This window comes from Mobula birostris, chromosome 11 (genome assembly GCF_030028105.1).
Source record: "Mobula birostris isolate sMobBir1 chromosome 11, sMobBir1.hap1, whole genome shotgun sequence".
Taxonomy (NCBI): Eukaryota; Metazoa; Chordata; class Chondrichthyes; order Myliobatiformes; family Myliobatidae; genus Mobula; species Mobula birostris.
Window position 1 is genome coordinate 100,341,929 of NC_092380.1, and position 18,323 is coordinate 100,360,251.

General features: G+C 43.3%; 1 protein-coding gene across 2 annotated transcripts in view; it reads left to right on the forward strand.

Annotated features, from left to right (window-relative positions):
- The first annotated feature begins 6,916 nt into the window (after positions 1-6,916).
- The window catches only part of tpcn2 (two pore segment channel 2), an 86,177-nt gene continuing 74,770 nt past the window's right edge, over positions 6,917-18,323 (forward strand). The window contains exons 1-3 of one of the 2 annotated variants that reach the window (XM_072272767.1): positions 6,917-7,280; positions 10,546-10,595; positions 16,578-16,654. In XM_072272767.1, coding sequence (XP_072128868.1) covers positions 7,160-7,280; positions 10,546-10,595; positions 16,578-16,654 — 248 coding nt within the window. In that variant the 5' untranslated portion in view covers positions 6,917-7,159. The remainder of the gene's footprint in view (positions 7,281-10,545; positions 10,596-16,577; positions 16,655-18,323) is intronic. The other variant, XM_072272768.1, reaches the window with a different exon arrangement.

Genomic DNA, 18,323 nt, shown 5'->3' on the forward strand with positions numbered 1-18,323 from the left:
AGGCGCTTACAGTCCCTCCTTTATCCAGTTTTTCCCATCACCTTACAACCTCTGTCTCTTCCTTCCCTCTCCCCTGCCTCCACCTGCCCTTTTTCCACCATCACTTGCCTACAAACTAACCCTCCACCTCTCCCACTTAGATCCAGCTGTCTATTATCCCCAACTCACCAGTTTCTCCTATCACCTACCTGCCTATGTCACAAACCCTTCCCCTCATCCCTTTATACAGGCTATCTTTCCTCTGAGTTCTCAGTGTTGATGTAGGGTTATGACATGAAACTTCACCTCTATAGATGTTACTTAACCTACTAACTTCCTCCAGCAGGTTGTTCATTGTTCCAGATTTCAGTATCTTCAGTTCCTTGTATCTTCTGCAAACTTAACCATATGTCACCCTGTAATTCACTCCAGGTCATAAAACTGTGCAGAGAATATTCAAGGCTCCATCGTAGAAGACGATCAGACATTACTTTCTTCCAATATGACTATTTTAATAATTATTTTCATTTTAATTAGTTAATTCAAGTTTAATTGTCATTCATCCAAAAGTGAATACCCATGAATACAGCCAAACGAAACAGCAATACTCCAGGGCTATGGCGCAAAACACAGTAGCAACAGCCATACACAGCACAAGGCACATATAGTACACAAGATAGCAAACACATTCTGTATAAGATATCTGTAAAATATGGTCACTCAGAAAAAGTCCAAGACCTTGAGTTCATGAATGTTGCAGCAGTCTGTAGTTGAACACAATACACTTGTCTTCTGCAGAGCGAACACCAGGGGGCAGCACTGACTCCAGTTTAGATACTGCGTCACTTCGCCCCCGGCACTCCGGTGGAGACCTCCGACTCGACGCTTCTCTCCTGGGCGGCTGTAAACGGTACTCTAATATTATTCTACAATTCCATGTGCTTTAAATTGGAATGGAACTTTATCAAGTGGCTTCAGGTTGTCTTTGAATAAATAAGTATTGTTTACACCCGTAGACAACCTGTATCTTTTAATCTTTCATGTTATCTGACACTAAAACAGAAATACTGTGGAAATACTCAGCTCGTTAAGCTACATTTGTATAGAGAAGGGACGACCTTGTATGCTGTTTTTTTTCTCTATCCCTGGAGATAACTACCACTTTGCTCCTACCATAGTTTGCTTTAGAGCCCATTTCCTACTGACTACATGCAGAAATGTTCTGGCCAGGTGAGAAATGGAAGCAGTAGGACATAATTCCATGGTTCCGTTGCAATATGTTTGACATAATTGCATTGTCAATCAAGCTTAATGGAGATTGAATTTATGCACATACTACTTAAATTATCTTTTATTAGGACATGATGTTTTTTCTATAGACTCTGAGCAAACTGGCATTGTTAAATAGATGACTGTGAGTCATTTTACCCCACCCATTCACTCACCAGAACCACCGTTTACTCTTGCCCACACTGCACACGAATATGTGGAACCTGGATCCACCAACAGACAACAACATACTTAGATTAAGTGTCAGCACTATCCCACCCATTCTCCAATTCAATGGCTAACGTGATTTTTTTTGTCAAGAAGTCCTGTTTTTCCTCTGCTGTTACAAAATTAAAAATCAAATGACAAATAATTACAATGTCATGAAGAGCACATGTATTTTTTTTAACATCAATGCCATCGGAAATGCTTCTAGTAATGGTGTGTTTGAAATAATGCAAACTGTAAGCGTGAACTGCAGCATTTATTTGAATACTGTTTGAATGCTATAAAACCACGGGCGTATTTGTGTGTGTCTGGCTATCTCCTTAATTTATGTAAACGGGCCACCTACTGTACATTTGCATTTTCCTCCAAAGATGTCACAATGATGTGGTCGTGTTTTTCAATGTCAGCCATGGCCGGGCGGACAGCATGCTGACTGAGATACTGTAGAACGTTCCAAGTTGAAGTTCACTTCAGAACAGTGAAGTTAATTGTTGGATATGCCCCCTTCCAGGCGAGAAGTTGGCCAGACGGTGATCTGGTGGCATCAGCACCGGACTTCGAAGAGGGTGGTCCCGGGTTCGAATCCGGCTGGGTCCTTGCACACTGGTTGAGTGTCCAACGAGCAAAGCAGATAAAATGCTAACGAAGCTGCAGGGATTCCGCTCGATGCGCCACAGGGCGTGGGAAGAAACAACAGGTGAGAGGTTAAATGAGATCACCCCCCCCCCCCATCACAGTTGGTCTTTTAAAGGAGAACAGATTATTTCAGGTGTCATGGGTAATATTTTCCCCTCAATATATCCTATTGTTCATGCATTATGCTCGAGAGAGTTTGCTGCATGTATACTGGAAGTCGCTCGCTTTATTTCCTACGTTACTATAGAAAGCGGGAATGAAGGGGACAGTCAAATGGAAACTGTAATATTTTGATTTTCTCTTAATAGGAGTGATATGACAGCGGCTACTTTACACTGTTTATTTATTTTGTATTGTGTTGATTTTATGTCTTGGAGCCACGCAGTATACAGTACTGTACCCATATCAGAATCAGGTTTATCATAACTCACATATGTCATGAAATGTGTCTCTTTTTTGCGGTAGCAGTTCAGTGCAATACATAAAATTACTACAGTACTGTGCAAAAGTCTTATACACATCTACAGTATCTAACTTGGGCCGAGAGTGAGAAGGGGGCAGGAAGAGGGGACTCGTGGTTGGGGAGAGGGGAGGGAGCGGGAAGCATCAGAGAGACATTCTGTGATGACCAATAAACCAGTTGATTGAAATCCAACGATTTTGCCTGGTGTCTCAGGGCTGGGTGTGTCTGCATCTGCGCCGCCCTACACTCAGCCCATTCTGACTTTAGCTGACCTGTGTCCCACACCCCTCCCGCGGCTCTCCAACCTCGCCACCCCCAACACCCTTTGTTCCCACTGGATCTACAAACTCGCTCTCCGGTCAAAGTCTTAGGCACCCTAGCCATATGTGTGCCTGAGACTTTTGCACAGTACTGTACGCAAAACTACAAATTTCCTGTCAAATGTCGGTGATAAAAATTCTCATTTGAGTTCCAGGATCGTGCCGTTTATTGGTGTAGAGTGAGTGCTCGTAGTAGTAGTAGTGCGAACACACGAGCCGAGTCTGATGTTCTCCTCAAGCGTCGTCCCTTGGAGGGTTTTCTGGTGGCTGTAGAGGCTGATCCGGGATCCACATACTCTGGTGCAGTGTAGGAATCCTGCCCCTTTCATCACTAGCCGATCACCACGTTAGCGTGGATTCCCTTAATGCGGAACGTCGGTGTGTGACATTGATTAACCTTGGGCAGCCACCACGCGGTCCTTGACAGATCGGGGTCAGGGTCCGGTGCCAATGAGCGCAAGATGGCTGGGGACCCTTCACAGCGGCAGCCTTCCTCTGCCGTCACGGCCGTTGTGTTGTGTCATCATCTGTCAGCTCCATCAACGAGATCTTACTTCGATTGCTCTTTGTCTGACATCTCAGCCTCGAATTTGCCACCACGGTTGACCGCTGTAATTCGCAGTTCTTATTATTCAAGTAAAGTCAAGTCACTTTTTACTGTCATTTCGACCATAACTGCTGGCACAGTACACAGTAAAAACGAGACAACGTTTTCCAGGACCATGGTGCTACATGAAACAATACAAAAACTACACCGAACTACGTAAAACAACGCAAAACTACACTAGACTACAGACCTACCCAGGACTGCATAAGGTGCACAAAACAGTGCAGGCATTACAATAAATAATAAACAAGACAATAGGCACAGTAGAGGGCAGTAGGTTGGTGTCAGTCCAGGCTCTGGGTATTGAGGAGTCTGATGACTTGGGGGAAGAAACTGTTACATCGTCTGGTCGTGACAGCCCGAATGCTTTGGTGCCTTTTTCCAGATGGCAGGAGGGAGAAGAGTTTGTATGAGGCGTGCGTGGGGTCCTTCATAATGCTGTCTGCTTTATGGATGCAGCGTGTGGTGTAAATGTCTGTAATGGCGGGAAGAGAGACCCCGATGATCTTCTCAGCAGAGCTCACTATCCGTTGCAGGGTCTTGCGATCCGAGATGGTGCAATTTCCGAACCAGGCAGTGATGCAGCTGCTCAGGATGCTCTCAATACAACCTCTGCAGAATGTGGTGAGGATGGGGGGGTGGGAGATGGACTTTTCTCAGCCTTCGCAGAAGGTAGAGACGCTGCTGGGCTTTCTTTGCTATGGAGCTGGTGTTGAGGGACCAGGTGAGATTCTCCGCCAGGTGACACCAAGAAATTTGATACTCTTAACGATCTCAACGGAGGAGTCGTCGATGTTCAGCGGAGAGCGGTCGTTCTGCTGCAGTATAACAACAAATTTCACGACATATGTCACTGATTCGAACTTCAGAAACTCCGATTCCTCTCCTCCATGATACGGTGATGATCCTCGGAAGAAGAATGGCCCTAAATAACAGAACACCAAGACATAAAACAGACACGTGACTCATAACAGGTGGACTGTCGTGACTAACGAGCAGCAGGGCAGGACAGTCACGAGAGCTTAGAATAGTGGTTCTAGCCAGTTTCTCAACTTGGTCAAGGTTTTAAGCAAAAACCTGTATCTCTATTTCTCCCCTTCCACTGAATTCTGCTCTTTGCTGTCCTCATTTATAATTGTTTTAGGGATCAGAGCTGTCTGTCCAAGTAAACACTGACGCCGATGCTCATACAGATACCGAATCCAATTATGAAGAAGGAAGGTAGTAAAATAGCAACACTCATCAAAGTTGCTGGTGAACGCAGCAGGCCAGGCAGCATCTCTAGGAAGAGGTACAGTCGACGTTTCAGGCCGAGACCCTTCGTCAGGACTAACTGAAGGAAGAGTTAGTAAGAGATTTAAAAGTGGGAGGGGGAGATCCAGAATGGTAGGAGAAGACAGGAGGGGGAGGGATGGAGCGAAAAGTTGAAGAGCCGAAGAAATTACAGATGGGGAGCAGTGAGAGATGGTTTCACTGAACTCCCGTCGAAGCGAGGATCTAAACTTCTTCGGTGTAGGCATCACCGGCAGAGGCTTCGCAGTAGTGAATTTTAAAAACGCAAACAACAGGGATTCTGCAGATGCTGGAAATTCAAGCAACACACATTGGTTGCGTTCACCAGCAGATAAATAGATTAATAGATTAAAAATCGTGCAAAAACTGAAATAATATATTTTTAAAAGTGAGGTAGTTTGCAAGGTTTCAATGTCCATTTAAATAGTAATTCTGTAATTAAAGTTTATTTTGTGTGAATTGTCGGAGTTTTTGGGATTCCTGCCCATGAGTTCTGTAGTGACCCTGATAGCCAGTTCCATACTAACTTCTGTATAGAACTTGTATCAGGCCGTGTCCAGCGGTCACACAGAGAGATGAATAGGGTAGATATGCTCAAAGTTCAAACTAAATCTATTAGCAAAGTACCTATATGTCACCGTATGCCATCATGAGACTTGCTTTCTTGTGGGCATTCATAGATGATACAAAGAACCACGGTAGTATCAATGAAAAACAGCACACAAGCTAAACGGACAATCAGCCAATGTGCAAACGACTACAACTACGCAAATACAAAAAATCCGAAATGTAATCAATAATATTGAGAACATGAGTTGAGGAGGCCTCGAAAGTGAGTCAAGGTTGTAGAATCCTTTCAGTACTGAGGTGAATGAAGTTATCCACGCTGGTTCGGGAGCCTGGTTGAAAGGTAATAACTCTTCCTGAACCAGGTGGTGTGGGAGCTTGGATAATTCTCGGATTATTTTAAATATGTATTGTTGTATGTACTGAGGTCCAGTGAAACGCGTTTTTTGGACGTGTCAGCCAGGCAGACCGTTCTATGCACTGAAGTCACGCAGAGGTAAACGGAATATAGAATAAACATTATGTTACAGTTACGGAGAAATTGCAGAGGAAACTAGAATGCTGAATAGTGTGTTACTGGAAAGTGTGTGCAGGCATATAAACAAAGTGCAACTACCAGATAAAGAAGAAGAATAGCCCTTAACTCGGCAGTGAAGTTATCGGGGCACCGTCATGACGGTGTTTCCGTAGCAAGCTATTCTTGCTTTTACGAGGCCGAGTCGCTAGCTCAACGCTCAGCCCGACTTGGAATCGAACTCGGGAACTTTTTTTCCGGAGTCTGGCGCTGATGTTATTGCGCTCCCAAGCGGGAAAAACTACGGGATAAGGCAAAGTTATTTCCCATGGTAGGGGATTCTAGGACAAGAGGGCACGACTTCAGGATTGAATGTCGTCCTTTTAGAACAGAGATGCGGAGAAATTACTTTAGTCAAAGGGTGGTAAATCTGTGGAATTTGTTGCCACGAGCGTCTCTGAAGGCCAAATCATTGGGTGTATTTAAGGCAGAGATAGATAGGGTATTGTTTAGCCAGGGCATCAAAAGGTATGGGGTGAAAGCAGGGGAGTGGGGATGACTGGAAGAATTGGATCAGCCCATGATTGAATGGCGGAGCAGACTCGATGGGCCGAACGGCCTATTTCTGCTCTTATATCTTCTGGTCTACTACGAACGAGGTTCATTGGGACATCGAGTTCATCTCAAGTAGTTCTTTCTCATCTGCTTCAGTGAATGTACCTCAGCGCTTTTCAAATGAATAAATTCTATTGGAATCGGGACTATATTTTATATATAGGTATAACATCGCTGGATTACGGCGGATAGGAGTGGCATTCTAAATCACAGTTTAGAAGAAATGGGAATTACCTTTAACTAGGTGTTATTTCGCTTCAGGTCTTGCGGAAAGGCTAGCGAACTGTCCACTGGGAATTGTCGTCTAAAGCCGGAGACTTTCCGGAGATTCGAGTTCAAGGCTGAGCAAACACTGCCTTTATTTCCCAGAGTGCCAAAACTCGGCACGCATGCGCACCACTTGCCTGGTCTCGCCCGCGAGTTAAAATGCCGAGTTGGGGGGGGAAAGTTTGGCTTTAACTTCGTCCGAGTTCGAACGGTGGAGCCTCTGAGTTGAGAGCGAAGCCCGAACTTGGAGAGGAGGGGTGACACATGTTAGTGATCTGTTAGCGAACTTTTCAACTTCAGAACAATTTTATTTTAAAAGGAAAAACTTATGCGGGCGTGGATTTAAGTGACTACCATCCGGCCGGTTTGGACTAGACCTTTCTGTTGTGCGACAAGTCTTCATGGAGACCGAGTCGCTCCTCCGTGGCGGTAGCAGCTCGTCGTACGGCGTGGACGAGGAGAGTCGCCGGTCGGATTCCTCGGGTTCCCGGAGCTGCAGCAGCAGTAACAATGGGCAGCTCGGTACGGTAGCGGGGTGGGTGGCTGGGGAGAGCCCAGGGAGTGTGCGCTCCATGTGTGGGGACCCCCGAATTAGAAACATATCTCCCCTCCCACCCCAACATCCATCCCACATCCAATCCCAATATGCTTCTGCATCTTAAACTCCGTTTGCATGTCTCTGCATAAATAGGTAATTGAGCGGCCGGCTTGGTTGACTTTTACTGTCGTAAACATATGATTGTGCTTGCGAGGTGCAGGCAGCAATCGAAACATTAGTACAGGATTTCAAAGTCAAGTCGAGTTTATTGTACAGTGAGAAACTCTCAGCAGCGTCACAGGCACCGGGGTTTAGGAAACACACGGGATATGAATTGTATATGTCAGTGAAGGGAGAGAAAGGGGAAAGACCCGGCAAGAACAAGAGCTTCCGTGCAAAGCCAAAGACAAGTCCGTGATGGTGTTCTGGAGTGTGGCATTACTGAGGTCACGTTGGGATCACGCACACAGAGCGCTGGGGTGGGTGGGTGGGGGAAGAGAGACTCCAGTCAGGCTGCATCTGTGGAGAGGAATAAATGGTCGCGTTTGGGCGGAGACCCTTCATCAGGACTGGAACGAATCCGGAATTATGGGTGGGGGAGGGGAAGGCGTACAAGCTTGTGATAGGTGGAACCAGGCCGGTGGCGGGGTGGTGGTGAAGTGCGAAACAACCTGCTGGTATGAATATTGATTTCCCGCACTTCGGACACTTTCTCTCCGTTCCCCTATCTTTCCCATTCCCTGGCTCCCCTCTTGTCCCTTCTCCTCACCTGCCCATCACCTCCTTCTGGTACCTTTCTCCCATGGTTCACTGTCCTCTACTATCAGATTCCTATTCAGTCCTTTATCTCCTCCAACCTATTCCTTCCCACGCGTCTACTTCATCCCTCTTTCCCACCCCCGACCCCCACACCTTTCCTCTCACCTGTTCTGAAGAGTCTCAGGCTGAAATGTCAACCTTTTCCATAGATGCTACCTGGCCTGCTGAGTTCCTCCAGCATTTTGTGTGTGTGTGTGTGTTGCCTATCAGCTGCCAGCGTGTACTCCTCTCCCCAAATTCTTATTCTGATTTCTTCCTCTTTCCTCTCCAGTTCTGATGAAGGGGTGCCAGCCCAAAACATGAACTGCTTATTCCTCTCCTGAGATGCTGACGGAACTGTTGAGTTCCTCTTGCAGTTAGTGTGCGTTGATCTGGATTTCCAGCACCTACAGAATCTCTGGAGTTTCAGGTTACAGTTGTGCAGGTTGATCGATAAACTGGTGTTTGTTGGAAAGTAGCTGTTCCAGAACCTAGTGGTGTGGGACTTTAGGCTTCTGCACCTTCCGTCTAAAGGTGGCAGCAAAAATGGGGCAAGACCCGTATGGTGGGGGTGATGGCTGCTGCCATCTCCAGCCAACACCTCCTGTCGATACGATCGGAAGTGAGGAGCTCTGTCCCCGTGATGGGCTGGTTTGTGTCCATGACTCTGGTGCTACTGTGCATTGTATGTACTGTAATAAATCATCATGTTACCAGTCAGCAACACACACAAAATGCTGGAGGAACTCGGCAGGCTAGGCAGCATCTATGGGAGGAAAAAAATACAGTTAAAGTTTTAGGCCAAGACATGAAATGCCAACTGTACTTTTTTCCATAGATGCTGCCTGGCCTGCTGAGTTCCTCCAGCATCTTGGGTGTGTTGCTTTGATTTTCAGCATCTGCAGATTTTCTTTTGTATGTTATCACTCAGAATACTTAGACCGGTGCATCTGTCGAAGTCTTGAAGCACTTTTGGTTTTGAATGATGTACTTATTTGAATAAGACTCCATCGGCAATTTCAGAACGTGCTGCAACACTTGAGATAGGAAACACCTCAGGGTGATGTGCGGGGCAGGAAAATGAGTAGACCTGTAACAGGCTGAAGTGATAATTTCTTTCCTTAATTCAATAATATCAGGGTCTGATCTATAATACTGCTCTGTGAAGTGACAACATATGAGCCCCATAAAATAGTTATTTCTGCAGCTTTAGTTGTGATGTAACTTGAGCAGTGCTTCATAATATTCTTTCACAACACGCTCAGTAGGTCGGGTAGCATCCGTGGAAACGATGAGTCGACGTTTCGGGCGTTCCTCCAGCATGTTGTGAGTGTTGCTTTGATCCCAGCATCTGCAGATTAGTTTGTGTCATCATATTCTTTGTTGCTTACATTTGAAGTTAAACCATAAGAGCAAATTAGGCCATTCAGCCCATTGAGTCTTCTCTGCCGTTTAGTCATGGCTGATTAATTTTCCCTTTCAACCCTGTTCTCCTCCCTTCCCCTTGTAACCTTTGGCACCCTCACTAATCAAGAAACTATCAACCTCTGCTTTAAATGTACCCAATGACTTGGCTCCACAGCCATCAGTGGCAATGAATTCTACAGATTCACCACCCTGTGGCTAAAGAAATGCCTCATTTCTCTTTTTAAGGGACATCCTTGTAGTGCTGTGTCCTCTGATCTGAGATTCTCCCATTATTGGAGATATCCTCTCCACATCCACTATAGGCCTTATGACAGGTTGCTGAAGAGTCTCTTTGTCCAAGGTGTTTGTTAAATCTATTAAGTATTAACTTTTAACAATGTCAAATGGCCTTTTTTACTCTTGTGCACAACATCATTGAGAGTTCAACATCTGACGATAAGCCTAGCCAAAATCATCTTCCAGGTACCTATGAAGATCCGACAACTCTAAGGCTTAGGTAGAGTAAGGGTTTGGTAGTGTCTCCTAGATGAGAGGTTACTAGGTAAGGCTGTGTGGCAGAATTATCAACTGATTGTCTCAACACTCATGAAATTGTAGAATTCTCCAACATTGAAGGAGGTGTTCAGAGTAAACAGTTTTTTGATGGATCATCCCATTTAATTCCACACTGAGCATTTTCTTGAAAATGCTGTAATATAATCCTGTTGAAACTTATTTTTAAAAATGTTATTTACTGATTTTGGAAAATCTGTTGCAGGAAATGGCTTTTCTACAGTATACGACAACTTTAATATTGAGGTTTTCTGATGGACCTGTTGGCTGGAATTGGTATTAATGTGCACTGTACAGCAGATTGAATTTTTTTTCTTTGTTTGGTCTTTTGTTTTTGGAACTATGTTTTTTTAGGAGACTGAAGGTGAAAAAAGTCACTGAGCTAAAATTAGTTCCTTCTTTGATGATTGAGTTGACCTGTTTTTCATGGCTGCAAGACCTCAACTTTAATTTTTAAAATTAAATTGACAGATGACCTCTACATTCAACAAGCTGCTGTGTTTATTGAGGATGCAATACAGGTATGTTTCAAATAATCTGTTCAGTGTTAAATGTTTTGAAGGCAGGGATTACTTGTTGCAAGACAAGGGATTACTTTAAGATTTATTTTCAAATGCAAGAAATAATGGCTAAGGTTTCACAGACAGAATGCAGCACATTTCCCCAAGTCAGCTCTGGTCTCTAGAGGAGTTCTGTTAGTTCCATTCCCTGATCTTTCTTGTTTTCGAGTTGGCGGTTAGGTTATGTCAAATAAGCTGCCATCTTGTTAACTGGAGGAGCAGGCTCTAAGGGTTGATTTGACTATTCCTCATTTATATGTTCTATGAGAATAGAAATATGTTCTCCCTACCAATCTTGTAGGCTTCAGAACTAAATTAAAACGTCCTATCTCATTTAATTTGAATGAAAAATAAAATATGCCAGCAATTTTTTTTTTGCAGAGGAAGTGAATATCACTTATAGCAACAAATATTTTGGTTTCTGTCAGTATTATTTTGGCTTTAATTTAAATCACTGATCATGGAACAAAATTTTAGGGTAAAGGAAATGGTTAAATTGTAGCCTGGCTTTTGCAGATTATTCAGTTTCAGTGAATTAATGACTACCGACCCAATGCTTGTGGAAGCGGGCATGTGAGATATCTAATCAACTAGATTGTCAAAAAGGAAATGGGTGTCAGTGGTATTGTAATGAAGAATTTTTCTGTGCATTCTGGAAGTACTATTTTGTAGAACAGTTGCAGGAGTGCACATTAGGCAGCTGGGGGCACTATGCAAACAATTGATGGAGCACAAGAGAAGAGGAATGTACTCACTTGTATTATCAGTATCTCTCTAATATCCTAAAGCCAATGAAAAGTGGAGTTGTTTGTGTAGTGATGACATGAGAGCATGAATTTGTGGCAGACGCTCTGCGAATTATCCTGTGGGATTTATTGATTCTGATCATGCATTCAGTTACAAATAAAGTGGTATCTGAGTTGAACATGGATCGCTGGCTGATGGTTTTAAAATGAAATAACTCGGTTCTCTACATAAGTAAGACCCGACGTAGACTGGGGGACCTCTTTGTTGAGTACCTTCACGCCATCCGCCACAAGCAGGATTTCCCGGTGGCCAACCATTTCAGTTTCACTGCCCATTCCCATTCTGGCATGTTAGTCTACTGCCAAGATGAGGTCACTCTTGGTTGGATGAGCCACACCCGATACTCCATCTGGGTAGCCTCCAGATGGATAGCAGGAACATTGATTTCTCTAGCTTCTGTTAATTTCTCCCCCTTCCCCCTTCTCTCTCTTTCTATTCCCTATTCTTACTCCCCTCTTACCCCTTCTCTTCTCATCTGCCTATCGCCTTTCTCTGGAGTTCTTTCCTCTTTCCTTTTCTCTCATGGTCCACTCTCCTCTCTCATCAGATTTCTTTTACTTCTGACTATCACCTCCCAACTTCTCAATTCACCCCACCCACCTACCTCCTCACCTAGCTTCACCTATCACCTTCTACCACGTACTCCTTCCTCTTCACCCGCCACCTTATTCTGGCTTCTTACTTTCCAGTCCTGATGATGGGTCTTGCCTGAAATGTCGGCTTGTTTCCTTTCTATGGATGCTGCCTGACTTGCTGAGTTCCTCCAGTATTTTGTATGTGTAACTCTACACTTTCCTCCTTGTGTTGTCATGGAGTTTCCTGAGACCATCACTGCACACTGCTTTTCTGTCTGTAAACGCCTGAGCTCTCAGTGCTTCTTGGGTGGAAAACTTCCATTTATAAATCTATTGGCAGTGCTGAGAACTGGTTAAACCCACTCCAGGAGGAAACAATTTTCAAAGAAAAAAATTAAAAGCTCTTTATTGGATAAAAATGTTACATTTTAGAAATGAAAAAGAACAACTTTGTTTTGATCGAAGGCTGAATTAGCTCCAAATTGCCACCCTGCTCTTCACGAAATGAGTAAAATTGCTGAGCAGACACTCAGTGGCCACTTTATTAGGTACACCGGTACACCTGCTTGTTAGTACAAATATCTGATCAGTCAGTCATGTAGCAGCAACTCAATGCATAAAAGCATGCAAACGTGGTCAAGAGATTCAGTTGTTGTTCAGACCAAACACCAGAATGGGGGAGAAATGTGACTTAAATGACTTTGACTCATTCCGTGAAGAGGAACAGCAGACTGGAATAATTGTTGGTACCTGTTGGGCTGGTTTGAGTATTTCAGGAACTGCTGATCTGGTGGAATTGTCACGCACAACAGTTTATAGTTTACAGAGAATGGTGTGGAAAAACAAAAAAAATCCATTGACTGGCAGTTCCTTGGGCGAAAATGTCTTGTTAATGAGAGAAGTCCGAGGAGAATGGTCAGACTGGTTCAAGCTGACAGGAAGGCAGCAGTAATTCAAATATACATGCGTTATAATAGTGGTGCGCGGAAGAGCATCTTCGAATGCAGAACACGTCGAACCTTGACGTGGATGGGCTACGGTAACAGAAGACAACACCAGGTTCCACTCCAGTACTAATAAAGTGACCACTGAGTGTATTTCTGGCTCTCATTGATCAACCTGGCATGCAAAACCAGAATAACAGCGGTGACATCGAGACACAAGACTGCAGATTTATGTATTTATTTAGAGATACAATGGCATGCAAAAGTTTGGGCACCCCGGTGAAAATTTCTGTTACTGTGAATAGTTAAGTGAGTAGAAGAGGAACTGATTTTCAAAAGTCATAAAGTTAAAGATGAAATATTCTTTTCAACATTTTAAGCAAGATTAGTGTATTATTTTTGTTTTGTACAATTTTAGACGGGAAAAAAGGAAAGGAGCACCATGCAAAGGTTTGGGCACCCCAAGAGATTTGAGCTCTCAGATAACTTTTAACAAGGTCTCAGACCTTAATTAGCTTGTTAGGGCTACGGCTTGTTCACAATCATTGTTAGGAAAGGCTAGGTTATGCAAATTTCAAAGCTTTATAAATACCTTGACTCCTCAGACCTCATCCCAACAATCAGCAGCCATGGGCTCCTCAAGCAACTGCCTAGCACCCTGGAAATCAAAATAATTGATGCCCACAAAGCAGGAGAAGGCTATAAGAAGGTTGCAAAGTGTTCTCAGGTAGCCGTTTCCTCAGTTCATAATGTAATTAAGAAATAGCAGTTAACAGGAACGGTGGAGGTCAAGTTGAGGTCTGGAGGACCATGAAAACTTTTCGAGAGAACTGCTCGTAGGATTGCTAGAAAGGCAAATCAAAAACTCCATTTGACTGCAAAAGACCTTCAGGAAGATTTAGCAGACTCTGGAGTGGTGGTGCACTGTTCTATTGTGCAGCGACACCTGCACAAATGTGACCTTCATGGAAGAGTCATCAGAAGAAAACCTTTTCTGCGTCCTCACCACAAAATTCAGCGTCAGAAGTTTGCAAAGGAACATCTGAACAAGCCTGATGCATTTTGGAAACAAGTCCTGTGGACTGATGAAGTTAAAATAGAACTTTTTGGCTGCAATGAGCAAAGGTATGTTTGGAGAAAGTAGGGTGCAGAATTTCATGAAAAGACCACCTCTCCAACTGTTAAGCACGGGGATGGATCGATCATGCTTTGGGCTTGTGTTGCAGCCAGTGGCATGGGGAACATTTCACTGGTAGAGGGAAGAATGAATTCAATTAAATACAAACAAATTCTGGAAGCGAACATCACACCATCTGTATATAAAAAAAAAGCTGAAGATGAAAAGAGGGTGGCTTCTACAACAGGATGATCCTAAACACACCTCAAAATCCACAATGGACTACCTCAAGAGGCGCAAGCTGAAGGTTTTGCCATGGCCCTCACAGTCCCCCGACCTAAACATCATCGAGAATCTGTGGATAGACCTCAAAAGAACAGTGCATGCAAAACGGCGAAGGATCTCACAGAACTAGAAGCCTTTTGCAAGGAAGAATGGGTGAAAATCTCCCAAACAAGAATTGAAAGACTCTTGGCTGGCTACAGAAAGCATTTACAAGCTGTGATACTTGCCAAAGGGGGTGTTACTAAGTACTGACCATGCAGGGTGCCCAAACTTTTGCTTCGGGCCCTTTTCTTTTTTGTTATTTTGAAACTGTAAAAGATGGAAATAAAAGAGGTAATCTTGCTTAAAATATTAAAGAAATGTGTCATCTTTAACTTTATGCCTTTTGGAAATCAGGTCATCTTTTACTCGCTTAGCTATTTATAATAACAGGAATTTTGACCGGGGTGCCCAAACTTTTGCGTGCCACTGTACAGTGCAGAATAGGCCCATCTAGGCCTTTGATCCACACTGCTAGCAACCTACTGATTTAGCCCTAGCCTTATCAGGAGACAATTTATAATCACCGATTAACCTTCTAACCAGTGTGTCTTTGCATTGTGGAGGGAACTGGAACACTTGGAGGAAATTCATGGGGGTGACATACAAACTCCTTACAGATGATATGGGAATTGAACTCTGAACTCTGATGCCTCTAGCTGTAATAGCATCACGTGAACTGACTCTACTGTTTTTACCCAAAACTTTTCTAATTCTGTCAGAAAATTCTTTCTACATTCCATTGCTCAGCAACCTTCAGGAAGGTGATTTATTTTTCTTAATTACTTTGCGGTGCTGCAAAGGGATCCAAGATCTTTAGAAGTTATTTGGTCGCAATAGTAAAATAAATGGCTCCATTATAACGTATGACATTGAGTGCACTAGTCGGCAGTGCCTTATTTTATCCCTGAAAATGTAATTGTATTGGAGGGCTTCCCGAATACTGAAAGGAGTTGTGCCAGAAGCTGCAGCTTGCATTCTGTCAATTCCAAGTTTGTAGAAGTTTTCAAAGCTGTCTACATTGATATTTCTTCCAAATTGTACAGATTCTACTTAAACTTGTTTTCTAAAGCCAGTTTAATGCATTATTGGGAATAGCTTGAACTTCCTGAAATATTTTAAGTCTACCTCCCAGACATCCCACCCTGCAAAAACTCATTTCAGGGAGGTAGCACCATCAATTTGCGGGAGACTCCTGGAACTTCCAGGAGAGGTGGGATGTCTGCAGTAGAGTAGCTCCTTAGCAGCTAGCCAGCTAGTTTAAATAACGTTAGCTATGCTAATGAACGAATGACACCTGTTAAACTCACCTCAACATGTCTTTTACAGTCTTAACCCACCATGGGCAATAGAAAAGTCACTGTTGCAAACAGTGCAGCGAGCAACACTGTCATTATTTTTGACCCCTATTAGGCAGGGGTACACTTTAGTGTAGCCTGGGGTGACATATTTTTTATATTTTCTTTTTTTGGAACACTCTGCCATGGCGCGCGTGCGCGCTCTTGCTCTCTCGCGCGCTCTCGCTCTCTCGCTCTCGTGGTCTCTCTCGTGCTTGCTTTCTCTCGCTCTCTCGTGGTCTTGCTCGCTCTCGTGGTCTCTCTCGTGCTCGCTTTCTCTCTCTCGCTCTCGTGGTCGCGCTCGCTCTCGAGTTCTTGTCGCTCTGTCATGGTCGCTCTCGTGGTTGCTCTTGCGCTCTCTCATGGTCTCTCTTGTGCTCACGCTCTCAAAAAAATTAATTTCCTGGACATTGTATATAATTTGCGGGCATTAGGGAGCCACTATTTGTATGCTGGAGACTCCCGGAACTTCCGGGAGAGGTGGGATGTCTGACCTCCAAGCAGAGGACAGTATATTCTTAACACAATTTCCCCAAAGCATTTTCCTCTTCTGCATTATTGAAATACATGCATAATTAATTTGATTAAATTACAGTACAATAGTTTTTGATCAACATGTATGTTGCTAAAATTTATGCTAGCCCCATTTGTGAACAAGAAACATTCCTTCTGGATCTATTAATTTGGAGGAATATTAATTTGTGCTGTCCTTTGAATAGTTTATTTTACATTCTAATGCCCAAATGCTTTTAAAAATTTTTTTATAAACTAACCTGAAACTGGCAGCTATTCATTGAATTTGTTCTTTGTCTCATTTAGTCTTTTCATCTTGCTTTCAGTATCGTACCATAAATCATCGTGTAGATTCCCGATCTCTGCAACTTTATCAATGGTACTACTCAAAGCTGTGTCAGGGGTGAGTCCAGTACTAGATGAGCCTTTCATTAGTCTTTGCAATTTTTTTTAAAAGTTGGCTGTTGTGATGTTTGACAATTTTCAAATATATTTGCATGTTTATCGATTTTGGTGTTTTTTTTAGATTAGATTATGTTTAGAATTTAAGTGAGTGAATTGTTTTTTGGCTGAAGTGAATGATGTGCTTTGAAATATTCAGAAAATGTTTGACTTGTCACATTAGATTGTTAGAAAATTCACACGAATAGGTTGTAAAGGGATATGGAGTAAAGGCTAGTAATTGTATTATTCTTTTGGTTGCGGAGAGGATGGGAAATTCATTGGGTATTCAATGCTTAAAGCACCATTCTGCAGGCAGGTGGAATTAACATTTATCCAGAGATTTGCTGAAGCACAGGGCTATGATTTGCATAGCTGGAAGTGGCAATCTTGTTTTCGTAATAGGATCTGCATTTCTGCAAGTCACTGTTGTAAAACTAGTCCTGTAAGCACCACTTACTGTAATGTTGTTGCAGAACATTGTTCAAATCTCAATGTGAACTCTAGTTGTAGAATACACTTTCTGGTGCTACTTGGACACGTCTTCAGTGATAAACCCGGGGTCAAATCTGTGATTATTTTTGGCAGATTTACAATTCTGATTGGGGAGAAATATCTTCAATAGATAATAGGTATGCCTCATGCTAGTTGTGGTGAGGTAATTTCTCTCGTCTGCTGGGCGTGTTTAGCCTGTGATAGGCTTAGGCTTGGAACATATGGAGAATAGAACAGTACAGCACTGGATAGGTCATTTGGCCCCCAACGTTGTGCCAGTCTTGATGCCAATTTATACTAAATTTCCTCCTGTGTAACATCCATATTGCTCCAATCCCTTCATAATCACATGTCAATCTAATAAGCCTCAAACTCCACTAGAATGGCTGACTGCAGTATTGCTCCTGATACCACTACTATTCCAGGCATCTACTGCTCTCTGTTTTTAAGAAAATACTTGCCCTCATGATGTCCTTAAATTGACCCCCCACCCCCAACACCCCAACCTTGAAAGTATGTTCTCTGGTGATGGACATCTCTACCCTGGGTAAGGATTGACAGTTGGAACTTATCTATGCCACTCATAATTTTTAAAATAAACTTCCTTTGACATACCATGGAAAACAACCCAAGTTTCTCCAACCTTTCACTGTCGCTTATACCCTCTAATTCAGCCTGCATCTTGGTAAACTGCTTCTGTACGCTGTCCACATCCTTCCTATAATGAGGTGACCAGAACTGCAGGCGATACTCCAAGTGTGGTCTGACTTAAGCTATATATGGCTGCAGCATAACTTCCTTTCTCTTGGATTCAACACCCCTACCAAATGAAGGCAAGCATTCCATGTGCTTCACTCCCACCTTGTGTCTTCCTTGCCAGCTTATCCACTTGCACAGCTACTTCAGGTGAATTATGTACTTGGATCCCTGTACCTTGACGCTGTTAAGGGGTGTACCATAAATAGTATACTTCATCCTTTCATTTAACCTAAATTGCAACACCTCACATTTCTTAGAATTGAACCTCACTTTCCATGTCTGTCACTGACCTGTCTCCTGCTGTATTATTTGGTAGACTTTTACACTGTCTACCACTCCACCAATCTTGGTGTCATCCACAAACCTGCTGTGGCGGC